The sequence below is a fragment of the Coenobita brevimanus genome, chromosome 86 (genome assembly GCF_032717465.1).
Source record: "Coenobita brevimanus isolate Jiangsu-jjx chromosome 86, ASM3271746v2, whole genome shotgun sequence".
NCBI classification, from domain to species: domain Eukaryota; kingdom Metazoa; phylum Arthropoda; class Malacostraca; order Decapoda; family Coenobitidae; genus Coenobita; species Coenobita brevimanus.
The window spans coordinates 26,238,900-26,252,189 of record NC_137039.1 but is presented as its reverse complement, the minus strand read 5'-3'; the positions used below and the strand labels follow the sequence as shown (position 1 = coordinate 26,252,189).

The 13,290-nt window shown below is 41.7% G+C and overlaps 1 protein-coding gene across 1 annotated transcript in view; it reads right to left on the bottom strand.

The window, feature by feature from the left end:
• Window positions 1–1,017: 1,017 nt before the first annotated feature.
• Window positions 1,018–13,290, bottom strand: part of Loxl2 (Lysyl oxidase-like 2) — a 16,823-nt gene continuing 4,550 nt past the window's right edge. The window contains exons 3-11 of the mRNA XM_080280662.1: window positions 11,586–11,788; window positions 10,721–10,802; window positions 10,082–10,189; window positions 8,739–8,897; window positions 8,388–8,515; window positions 7,652–7,782; window positions 6,908–7,064; window positions 6,368–6,463; window positions 1,018–1,140 (exon numbers count right to left, since the gene is read on the bottom strand). Of these exons, the coding sequence (XP_080136788.1) occupies window positions 1,018–1,140; window positions 6,368–6,463; window positions 6,908–7,064; window positions 7,652–7,782; window positions 8,388–8,515; window positions 8,739–8,897; window positions 10,082–10,189; window positions 10,721–10,802; window positions 11,586–11,788 (1,187 nt within the window). The remainder of the gene's footprint in view (window positions 1,141–6,367; window positions 6,464–6,907; window positions 7,065–7,651; window positions 7,783–8,387; window positions 8,516–8,738; window positions 8,898–10,081; window positions 10,190–10,720; window positions 10,803–11,585; window positions 11,789–13,290) is intronic.

The following is a 13,290-nucleotide window of genomic DNA, read 5'->3' as shown; positions in this document are numbered from 1 at the left end:
AGAATAACTGGCTGGGGTAATATAAGGCATTTTCAGCTTCTCACAGACAGAGGTAACAGGTACAATTGTAATTAAACTGATATGCATTGTAGTCATCCCTGTTCACAGCACCTCTTACCTCCAATATATATTTTGTACACTTAAATGCTGTTGGTAAGCCACTGGAAGAGAACATGCTTAGCACTAACACAACAGGTCAACACATGGCAGTGAGGTTTCACATAGAAACATGATTCTGTCCTTGTTTGTATGCAAGAGATGATTGTTTTCTTCATAGCTGTTGGACAAATATTTATTTATATACAGGTATACACAAAGCCTACCACTCTAATGAACACAGTCACAGACTAACTCTAATCTTAAATCTAGTGAATATATTAATCTTGGTTCCATTGTGGCAGTACTGTAGCTATTTTTTTTTTTCCAAGTTTCAGATATCTGTCAAATAATTATGCCCAACACAGTAAAACAATACATCATATGCAGTTAAAGAGATATGCATTTCAAAAGTCATGATATAGAACACTATCCCTTATATATTGTAAAATCTCTTCAACAGACTTTGCCATTAATTTGCAGAGATCACTGGTATGGGCATCATACAGTTTCATTTAGGTGGTCCTAATCCATCGATTTTCAAAGACACTTATAATATAATTTACCGTTCACATTTATTTCTTACATTTCTACACCAGTGCAGAACCTGTCATATACCTGCTCACTTTTGTAGTAGGTTACCACTCTTACACGTCAGTTACCAGTATTGATAGGTCTACAGTTCAGTACAGTAAAATTGCTCTTCGCTATCATATATCATGGGTAATATATATCAGCATCATATGTCCAGGATTACTGTACCAAGAGATATCAACTGCTGGTTATCTAACTTTTTTTTTCTACAACCAGTCATATTCTGTACTCTACTGGCATATGATGTATTGTATCTTACTTTCCTTTTATTATCCAGTCACAAATATGTCTTATTTTCCATCCACTTACTTTCTACCTGGGTGGTTTCTAAGGCCGTGCAAGGGTACAGTTCCCAAGCCAGGCATTCTGGTGTCCATATATGAGCTCGCAGAGTGCAGCGTTGTTGTCGAATGACTTCTCTCCAACCTTGAATTCTGGGTTTATCGACAGCTGGAGTTGAAAAGTTTAGGAGTGAGGGTAGGCTGATTCTGAGAAGTGGCTAATGGTTAAGATCAAATTGTTAAAATGAATTGAATTACAATAGTGTACATTAATGTAATATTGTTGTGGTTTGTATGATGGAGGGAAATGGCCAAGGAAGGTGGACTTTATAAGGAGGGGACGCTGTATACAGAAACTGCAAGGAGAAATACAGCATGCAGATTTATGCAGTAAACTTTATACAGGAGTTCACTATCCTATTTGCAGAGGGGAGAGGTATAGAACTGAGAACCCGACTGACTGCAAATGATCTGTCCAAAAGGAAATGCATACTAAAGCCTTAAAAGTGGGAACCATGCCAATCTGGAACCTTGTAAAATTAGGCTGGCATATATGGCTGTGTGGACTGTAAGAAGGTGAGAAAGAAGAACAAAAAAGAATAAAGTTATGTCACCATCATCGTCATAGTTATCAATCTAACCCTTACTACCACCTGAAGATGGGGTAAGAAAGAATCTAGAAACAGTTAAGAGACTATAAAAGTGGGAGTATTACCAGTAGCATGCCCAGTGAAGTAGGACACACTTTCATTAACAAATCATAAGGAAACCAAGGAACTGACAAAGGATACAACTGGATAGATAAAGAATAAAAGTGGATGTACATGAAAGGATTCCACTCCTCTAACTCAACAGTCAACAGAAAGGAACTGTCTCACTGGTATCACAATCAGCGAAGATGAAGCAACTATACTCTTCATGTAAATGGGAGGATGCCAAGAATTTTGAAGGCTTGAGTTATGTGTGACAGCAAGTATGGTCCTTTTCTCTTGGTTCTCAGTTAATATTTTCTCTAAATTATCCATTTTAAATTCTCTATCTGTATTCCCTCCACTGAATATTGCAAGAAACAAACTGGCTCAATCGGTAGAGAGGAGGCCTGCAGTCCTAACGGACCCGGGTTCAAATCTTCTCTGGGGCAGGGAACAGTTTAACGATTTGAATTTCATTAAATCAGGCTTTACTGATCTACCAGGTGACCCGCCGACATGTCGTAAAAATACCCCCGCTAATACCAATACAGTCCTGTATGAGACAGCCCTAGCATGTATTCAATATGGACGGTGGGTGTTAGCGCCGAAGTGGTGACATGGAGAGGTGTATGGTATGTAGGAGGACTTCTGGGCCTTGATAGCAGGCTGTGAAGCCTATGCCCAGAGTCGGACACATAAAAAAAAAAAAAAAAAAAAAAAAAACTGACAGCGATGATGACAAAGATGAGTGAATGTGGGCTTTTATACACCCCAATATACAAGAAGGAAGAGATGCATCACAGATATTGCAGTTATCTTGGAAGGCATTAATTCAATATGAAATGACTAACTGTACACAAATCCTGTAGGCATTTATGCCAAATTGAGGAGTAGCAGTTTCATTGCATTACTTGAAAATGGTGGTAGGTGATGGCGACCATCATCCACTCACTCAGTATAGTGCTGCCTACTTCCATACTTGACTCTGCACTGAGTGAAAATCCTAATTGTTTCCTGTAACCATGGAGGCCATTTACAATGCTGGGTGGTAACCACATAACCAAATGACAGGTTGATGTGGAGCCTACTGCGGTGCCCGTGTCAACTGGGTTCCATTCAGGAACCAAACCTCCACACTCTTCCTCTTGCCTCACTGAGGCGGGGCACTGTTTGCCTTAAGAGAACTTTGGTTAACTGCATGGGATGGCTCTTCAGGGGTAACTGCTTGCCCGTGGTTGATGAGTCTGCTCGACCAGACAGACTGGGGTTACTTTACTACTACTACTACCACCAACACTTGAAAGTGTACACTTAATGCCATTAACATAGCAACAGCCTGTGTACTACCGACACAAAAATAGTACAAGTTTTTATACTTTGGGAGTAATTGGATAAATTTACCGGGTCTACTGAACTGTTTTTCAAGGACAGGTACAGTAAAGATTTTTACCAGGTCTGCTGAACTGTTTATCAAGTATATACAAGTACAGCAATGATTTTAATGGTGATTGTTTGGCCCTGGAATAATCACCATTTGTGTCGTATCTGTGTATTCCCCATTTGGCAATCATCTGGTGCCTCAGGGGCGTGCCAGGGTGCAGTTGCCAACCCATGCAGAAGTCACGCTGTAGATTAGTTCACACACAGCAGCATTATTGTCGAAAGTCCTCTCGGCTACTTTGAACTCGGGATTAACAGCCACCTGATGAAGAACTGGGGTGAGGGTGAAGAACAAATGTAATCTACCTCTTCAATACAGCCAGTGGATGGCTTCTCCCATGCCATGCTACAGTTAAAAGCTATGGTTAAAGTCTCACTTCTGTATATTGAAGAGGCACACCAGGAAAATTACAACACAACAGTATCACAGTTAAAAGCTATGGTTAAAGTCTCACTTCTGTATATTGAAGAGGCACACCAGGAAAATTACAACACAACAGTATCAACATAAAAAGCGTTACTAATTCTTACTGTAGATGACAGTCGTATTATATATAATACCCTCAGGACAATTCTGCTTCATTCTACAGAAGTACAGGGCCACAAAGGCAGGCTAGAGAGAATGCAGCTCCTCTTCTGCAGGATTTACAAAACTATTGAAAATATATATATGATCATCAGTTATTCAAGCTTGAGGAAAAAGATAACAATGTATTTTTGAAGACTGGACTGATAAGACAATGAATACATTGGTCTCCCATAAGGTGAATGAAACTGCCAACAAGAAAAAGAAAATATCAGCTTGTGCTTATTGCACTGATTTCTTTTTGCACTCCAGTATGGTACTATTGAAATAACTTTTATTCTCTACAAAACATGCTCACAGATTAAGTTACAGAACAGTGAAATTTCAGTTAAAATAGGACCTGACCAGTTGCTTTGATACAATGCCATATTTTGCTTGCTACACTACATTAATATAAGCTAATCACAGTTTAAATGTTAGGTTAGGTTCAGAATAGGTTAGATTAATGCCTACAGTAAACTAACACAGTCTAACTAACCCTAAAGAGATTAGAAAACTGCCCGAAGATATATGTGGTGTTGATGTGGATGTGATAGGAAGCGTTATGAGGAACACACTGAGGTGGTTTGGCCATGTGGAGAGGATGGAGGGTGAAAGACTGACGAAGAGAGTGTATGTGAGTGAGGTGGAGGAGGGAAGAGGGAGGGGGAGGCTGAGGATGAGATGGAGGGATGGGGTGGAGAGGTATATGAGAGAGGGGGGTGTGAGTTGGGAGCAGGGCAGTGAAATGGTGGGGGACAGGGCGACTTGGAGGCGATTTGTTTGTGGCCACCCCAAATGGGATTGAGGCGTCTGGCAATAGATAGATAGACTAAATGCATAAATCTTGACAAAGTCACACCTCTCGTCCACCTTGCCCCCACACAATATAACTGATGTTTCATACAAATCAAAACAGATATTGTGCTGTACAGTGCTATATTAGAGTATCCAGACAGTGGTGTGTTGGCAGTATAACTTTATACAGTACTGACATACGGAACTTAAACGGATTACTGTACACTGTCATGCATTACTGAGATGAGAGAAAATTAGGAAATACTGTACCTGCACATGAAGTAATAATATTATGGCAAGTCAATCAAGGAAATGACTTACTGAAAAAGGAAAGAGTTGGGAATAAAGTAATCATTATATTCCTATTATATAATCTGTTTTTCAACATACCTGTTCAGCATATCAGTAACTCAAATTACGGTACTTTTACAGAAGTTAACTAATTAAACACTTCCTATCACATCCACACCACAACAGTCCTTCACATCCTCATTTGTCAGTTTGTCTCTCCATGTGACTCCACAGGCACCTCTCAAATAACTCATTTCCACTGCTCTCACTCTTGGCTTCTGTCCCTCCAACAAGGTCCAAGCTTCACTTCCAAACGTTTGAGTTGGTATCACAATACTGTCATGTAGTAACTTTCTCACTTCCATGCTCACTTCTCTGTTTCTTATCATTGCGTTCAAGGAACCAGCAACTTTTCTTCCTTGTTGTACCCTTTCACACACTTCACCATCCAAACTTCCATCCTTTCTCATCACATTACGCAAATACTTAAACACACTCACATTTTCCATTTCCTGCTCCTCCAACCTCACTGTTTCTCGAAGACCATAACCTTACTCTTCCCTACATTCATCTTTCGATTCCGTTTCTTACACACACTCCCAAACTCATCCACCAAGCCTTGCAGCTCCCCTTCGTCTTCACTTAATAACATAGTATCATCTGCAAGCAACAGTACAGGGAGTTTCCAAACACATTAGGGTGGTTTGGCCATGTGGAGAGAGAGACTGACAAGGAGAGTGTGTGAAAGAGGTGGAGGGGGGAAGAGGAGGGGGAGGCCAAGGATGAGATGGAGGGATGGAGTGGAGAGGTATATGAGAGAGGGAGGTGTAGGCTGGGAGCAGAGCAGTGAAATGGCGGGGGACAGGGCGACATGGAGGCGATTTGTTTGTGGCCACCCCTTACAGGATTAAGGTGTCTGGCAATAGATAGATAGATAGATAGAACTGATTAACTCTGAGCAAGCAAAGTGATTATGAACATTGTACTTCAACCAAAATTTGGTGTGTAAAATTCTTGTTCCAAATGCTTGTAAAAGTCCTTGCTTGAGAAGAAATAAAACTTTATTTCTTTGCAGCTATTGAACTAACTGTGGCATGTCATACCATTTTAAAACTGTCATGAAAATTGCCATTCAATGGTACCAGTTATTTTCCAAAAAACAAGCCACTTTTAGCCAAAAATGACCAAAAATACAACTTTTCTTGCTCAGTTACATTCCACATCAGTGCTGTGGATGCCTGATTCTTGATTTTTTATAGATTATATATTAGTGATAATTTCTGACACTTAAGTCATGCATGTCATAACTGGCATGTGAATACTGTAGTTCGTATATGTACAGTACAGTAATGTATCGTACCTGTGGTGTTGTTCCATATTCAGTATTGTAATGTTCTATTATGTCTTATTTAGTTCATTCCTGCTACCTTTATATATTTCTCATGTTGATGCTAATGAAGGCCACATCCAACTTTCAGTGAAAAAAAAAAATGCTGATGATGGCAAAAATAAAACACAAAACATGTCATTATAGTGAAAGGTCAAGATTTTAGCTTCACACTCTTATCTAAAGTCATTTGTATTATGTGTATTACTTGTTCATGACTAACCTTGAAGGTGTATGTGCCGGGCTTGAGGTCAGTGATGTCCACCCACTGGCAGTCAATGTTGTACGCGTATGTGTCTGTACACCCAGGGCTGATACCCTGTACACACACAAAGACACTAACACCAAACTTCTTTGCACTCAAAGCACAGTATACCAGAAGGCTTGCTAGACATCATTCATTGTAGCTATACTATTTTGTATACTCATAAAATATTTAAACTTTTCCTACATATCCCTTTAGTTTCCTTGCTTGCTTTGAAATTTTGAAAACATTATTATTCCCAAGCATGACATCATTTTCAATGACTTACTGACCAATTTACCAATGCAGTACAGGACAGACAAAATATGGTCATATATAATATGTTATTATATAGGCATAAATTTCAGTCAACCAAACAGCTGTTCTGTAAGGAAAACGAGAAGTACAAGTTGTAATTGTGATACTCTGGAAAGCATCCTTCCCTTATGATGAGGACCTACTTTATCTCCAGATCTAGCAGTAACTTCACTAAAATGACCACCTTATGCATGTACCCACCTGATCCCCATAGTTGGCACACTTGAAGAATGGTGTGACGTCAGGAAGACAGTTGTTGTCCTCAAGGCAGAAGGATGCCTTGTGTCCCTCTGCCACTCGGTTGCCTTGAGAGTCTATGATGTCATAGTGTGCAAACACCTCCATGCTGTGGTAGTGCCTGTGGGGCAGTGGCAGGGCCGAGTGTGGGTACCAAGGAGCAGAGGTTAGGGAGCTATGACACTGAAATATTCCTGATACTGTCATTAACTCTTCAGTATTCCTGATACTGGCATTAGCCCTTCAGTATTCCTGATAGGGACCTACTGGCATTAGCTCTTTAATATTCCTGATACTGGCATTAACTCTTCATTATTCCTGATATTGGCATTACTCATCAGAGTAACTTAGGACAGTGCTATTCTTTTTAAAGTCCAGTACCATAGCTGTTTCTTTATTACTGGAGATACTTACCCTTAAAAATATACCAGTAAATGAAAATTTAATACACTGATAAAGTAATGTTAGCCAAATACTTTATACTGTTCAATAAACTCACCTTTACTGTAACAGCGCCCACCAAAATTGAGTTCTTTAGCTGCTATATCCTGAGTATGGCAGAAATGGAAAAAACTGAGGTACACCTCAGTTTGTCAGATAACAATCTCACACACACACACACACACACACACACACACACACACACACACACACACACACACACACACACACACACACACACACACACACACACACACAGGGGCTTACATGTGACAGGCATGCCAGACCCAGTACTGTTTGGGCAGGAAGGGTCGGAATGCGTCATCCCCCTGGTTGATGATCCTGGCTGTGAAGCGCAACAGTCGACGGGTGTCCAAATGCCACCCATATCCACTGTCCTGCAGGGAGAGAGAACAATGAAAGTTAAAGATAGATATACAGATGGACAGATACTGTACACACACATACAAAGAAAGAATTACATGAAGTATCTTTCTGAAGAGCATAAGTGCAGGTGGCCCTCCACATTAATGGAATCAACTTTCACGGGTCTGGTAGATTCACTAATTGCCTCTTTGTGGAACCAAGACTGAATTTAGTGGGTATGGTTGTAAGAAGCTGAGGTAAATATGTAGCTGATGACTTCCAAATCATCAGCTATTTGTGATAGTTTATGCTGCTTTCAGGTCCCAGATATGGTTTATTAGGTATAGAATGTGCACACATGCTCAGAGGGGGTGATTTGCGGCTGTAAAGGCATTTATGGGAGGGCGCATCAAACATTAACAGAAAATCCACATTCGTGGGGGTCTGCGTCCCCTAACCCCTGCAAATGTAGAGGGCCAACTGTAATAGGGATTATAGATAGACAGACAGACAGATGGATAGACCGAAAGATACATAGAGAGAAGTATATACTGTAGTTCACTTTCTTTCTGTGGAGCAAAAGTAATATACTCCAGAGATTTTAAACATTTAAACAGCAATAAACTGATCATGTTACCATAGCTGCCTTGGCAGATGTGGCAAGACAGTTTTCCTCCATGGCACAGCTGAGGAAAAACAGCTGCTTGTCCTCCAGGTGGGCAGACCGTGCCAGCTCCATGTGATCTGGGACAAGATCTGCGATTTCTGGTGGGGGTGGGGTTAAGATTAGATTAAAATTAAAGCAAAGGTATAATCAGGCAGTCCCCTATTAACCCCTTTGAGGTGTAGCATTCTGATATTAGACCACCATATTATGTTTGTTCTAATCTGATGGAGATGCTCATTTGATTGCAAGGTATAGTTACATTGAATTGTTGCTCTGAACAGTAACCAAGGTGACTATATAACATCATGGCATATTGCTTACTACTGACACAGGTGACTCCAGCAATGTTTGCATCATGTTCCTGGTGGGGACAAAAGACTTTACCCAGGTCATCATGAAGGCAGTGCTCCAGCAGCCTCTCATTGCCAGTGCATTTCACACCACTCACTACAACATCACTGATGTTACCGCCAAAGAAACCTGAGGGAGAGATGAATGTAGAGTAATAAGGCATGAGATAGATGAATGTAACAGGGGCACAAGAGATAAGTGGAGAGTAGTACTGCATGAGTTAGATGAATGTAACAGGTGCACTTCATGTCATTCACTGCAATACCACTTATGTTCTCTATAATGTGAGGGAGAGATGAGTGAAGAGTGATATGGCATGAGACAGATGAATATAACGGGTGCACTTAATGCCACTCACCACAACAGGACTTGTCTTCTCTTCAGTGAAACCTGAGGGAGAAGAATGATCATCAGCAAACACTGAGGATGAAATGGGTTGAGAGTGATGGAAATGTATATGAATGGACAGTAATAGGAAGGAAAAAGTAGCATGTGGTGGTGCACTTCACAGTACTCACGACAATATCACTCATGTTACCATGGAATTGACATATTTTCACCATACAGTACTTGCAGGTGCTAGTGAAGGACACCTTGACACGGTGGCACTAACATAGGCAGTTCCACTGCCGGGTGTAATGGGGTCCATAAAAGCCTGAGTTGCCTAGAGGCAAAACGGGAATCCTCTCTTTGGCTCAGTGGTAATGTGCGCGCATATCAAACACGAGGGCCTGAGTCCAAATCCCAGTCAGACCAGTGATTAATTTGTTATCAGTTTGATCATTACATTGGTTGGCAGCGATGTGGGATGTGAGACAAGGCTTGGAGGGCAATGATGTTGTTGGTTAGCTGGCAGCATCCTAGTCCTTACATCCCGGGGATGAGCTGTCCGGTGTGGTCCGCAGCGTTCCCAGTGGTGGCCTCTGATGATATACTACCGTGTGTTCGAAACTGACCAAATTACCGTAATCACCAAGATGAGAAAAAGAGTGATGTAATGGGGTCTATAAAAGCCCACATTGCCTAGAGACAAAGCAGGGATCCTTTCTTTGGCAATGGTAATGTGTTCGTGTATCAAGTGCAAGGGCCTGATTTCAAGTCCCAGTCAGACCAGTGATTAATTTGTTAAGTATCAGGTCGGTCATTACACTGGTTATACAAATATCCCTCAACTCCCTCTCAGTACCCCTAAAGGAAGATGATGGACCACAGGAGAAGGACAACTTAAGCCTGTAGTCTTCCAGGTTCATAACCAGATGAACCTGGGGATACAACTACTACTACCACACACTGTGTTCATTCACAGTACTCACCAGTGGACACAGCAGTCTGAGCATAGCCATAGCCCAGCTGTCTGCACACCACCATGGCCTCCAGCAAACTCCAGCCATCACCACACACCAGACCCCACTGATCCTCCTCTGCCTCACCGCCACCCTCATCCTCGTCCTCACTCGGGCTCGTACTGTTGCTTCTGCTCACATCCATGATTGTATTGTTCTCATGCTCACCTGTACAGTAATCCTTGTTCTGAGTCACCCTTTTCTATGCTCCTTTTCACTAAGAAGTCCATAATTACTGGTAATTACAAAACAATCACCAACTAAAGTTCCATTGCTACATATACAGTATGGTAACGGTAAGTCATTATATGCAACTGTTTTATCTGCCACAATTTCCAGAGAAAACTACAGAAGAATTCTCTACTACAGCTTCATTGCTCCCTGTAAAGCTGGATTTGCCAATTTCCCCATTTACATTAAGAGATGTATGGAAAAGAACTGTGATAGGCTAGTATAATCCCAAACAAATAATGAGAACTGACTACAGTACAGTATTTCTCCCAGCCTTACCTATGACCTTTCTGTCCTCACTCCAGGCCTTGCTGCTGCCTCCAGCCTCACCCTCGACTTTGCTTTCCTTGCTGTGGTCCTGAACCTGAACTCTCCGACCAGGCAGAAGGACCTCCACTCGACCCTCCTGAGGAGTCCGGCCTCCCACCAGCCGCAACGTCAGCTTCCCCTCCAATATAAACTACAGTGACAGAAGGTTAATACATGAGAGTTGTTTCTTTAGCAATTAGCACTTTTAAATTGAAAATTCTGGCTACAATTTTAAACAGCTGAAAAGAACATGAATATATTAACTTTACCACATAGAGTACAAGGATAATGTAGTACTGTACTGATGATGCAGGTATACACCATGCACTCCAGTCTCTGAGGGACTAAGGTACAGTATTATTGTACTCTCATTTAGAGGACTTTTGTTGGAGTTTGTAACACTTTTGCAATTGGATGCCTTTCCTGACATCAACCAATGGCCCCTGGGTGGTATCAAAGGCTTAAGTCAACAGCATGTACTCTAAACCACTGGACCACAGTGCCTAGAGAGCAATGCCGAATCCTATCAAGCAAAATCCATGTTATTTGCATTTTACATGTTCAACTTGCTGTTTTGTGAATCCCTTTTAGTTACAGAGAATATATTCATTGAGATGGGACAAAAGAATACTATCTACGTATTCCCAGTGTGTCATTGAAGGAAACTAAAGAGGGTAGGAGTGGAGGGAAGGAAACTCCTCCTCATTATACAGACACAGTGATGTAGTAACACCAGGCCTGGTATTGCACGCAACCTCACACCTCCAACTGCACAGGAAGAGGAAGTACTGTGCTATACCAAGGACTCCTTTGTCTAATTAGCCTCCCAATAATTGATGGGGTGAGTTCTAGATCTTCTCATCTCACGTAAACAATTGGAAGTGATGATGATGATGATATCACAAAAGCAGCAGCCCCTCCATGGCAGACTCACAGCCAGCTTGGTCTTGTTGATAAGTATGGGCTGGTCCCTGGGTGGCAGTGTGGGTGTTGATGGGGTGGCGGCGAAGTGGGAGTTACACACCACACCTGCTGCCTCCTCACCCTCACAGTCGTGCTGGCCCCACCCATCAAAGTTGCACTCAGTCAAGTTCTTCTCTGTCCCATAACAGAAAAGGTTGTCCATCCAGTACCGATCTGTAGGAAACAAAACATTATTATTATTATTAATTATTATTATTATTGTTATTATTATTATTATTAATATTATTATTATTATTAGTTGGAGAAGAAGAACAGGGAGGCTTTAGGAAGGGAAGAGGTTGTGTAGATCAGATATTCATTCTTAGATCTTTAGTGGAAAAGTTTCTAGAGAAGGGAAAGAAGTTGTATGCGGCCTTCATGGATTTGGAGAAAGCACATGACAGAGTGGATAGACAAGGATTGTGGAAAGTATTAAGAATATGTGGAGAAGATGGGAAGTAGTTGAATGCTGTGAAGAGTATGTATGAGGGTGTTAAGGCTGCAGTGCGCGTGGATAGTGAACTGAGTGAGTTTTTCTATTTGAAGGTTGGGTTGAAACAGATGTGTCATGTCTCCATGGTTGTTCAATCTGTATATGGATGGGGTTATAAAAGAGATACAAGGTAGGGCAGTGGATGTTGGAGTGGCCCTAATGAGAGAGGGTAGTGTTTGGAAACTCCCTGTACTGTTGTTTTCAGATGATACTGTGTTGTTAAGTGAAGACGAAGGGGAGCTGTAAGGCTTGGTGGATGAGTTTAGGAGAGTGTGTAAGAAACGGAATCTAAAAGTGAATGTAGGGAAGAGTAAAGTTATGGTCTTCAAGAGAGGTGAAGTCAGTGAATGTACAGTAAGGTTGGATGATGAGGAAATAGAAAGTGTGAGTGCATTTAAGTACTTGGGTAGTGTGATGAGTAAGGATGGAAGTTTGGAGGGTGAAGTGCTCGAAAGGATACAACAAAGAAGAAAAGTTGCTGGTTCTTTGATGGCAGTGATAAGAAACAGGGAAGTGAGCATGGAAGTGAAAAAGTTTTTACATGACAGTATTGTGATACCAACTCTAACGTATGGAAGTGAAGCTTGGACCTTGTTGGAGGGACAGAAGTCAAGAGTGAGAGCAGTGGAAATGAGTTTTTTGAGTGGAGCCTGTGGAGTCACATGGAGAGACAGACTGACAAATGAGGATGTGAAGGAGCATTGTGGTGTGAATGTGGATGTGATAGGAAGCGTTAGGAGAAACACATTGAGGTAGTTTGGTCATGTGGAGAGGATGGAGAGTGAGAGACTGATGAGGAGAGTGTATGTGAGTGAGGTGGAGGGGGAGAGAGGGAGGGAAAGGCCAAGGATGAGATGGAGGCATGGAGTGGAGAGGTATATGAGAGAGGGGTGTGTGAATTGGGAGCAGGGCAGTGAAATGGCGGGGGACAGGGTGACGTGGAGGCGATTTGTTTGTGGCCACCCCGTATAAGGGATTAAGGCGCCTGGCAATAGATAGATAGATAGATTATTGTTGTTGTTGTTGTTATTAGTGGTGATTGAGGCACCAACCATCCATTCATTTGAGACAGTGCTACCTTCAAGCGACTGAACTAAGTGACATGCCAAATGGCTTCTAGTAGCCCAGGAAACCATTTGCAACATGGAGTGGCAACCATGTAACCAACTGTTTACCTGGTGGC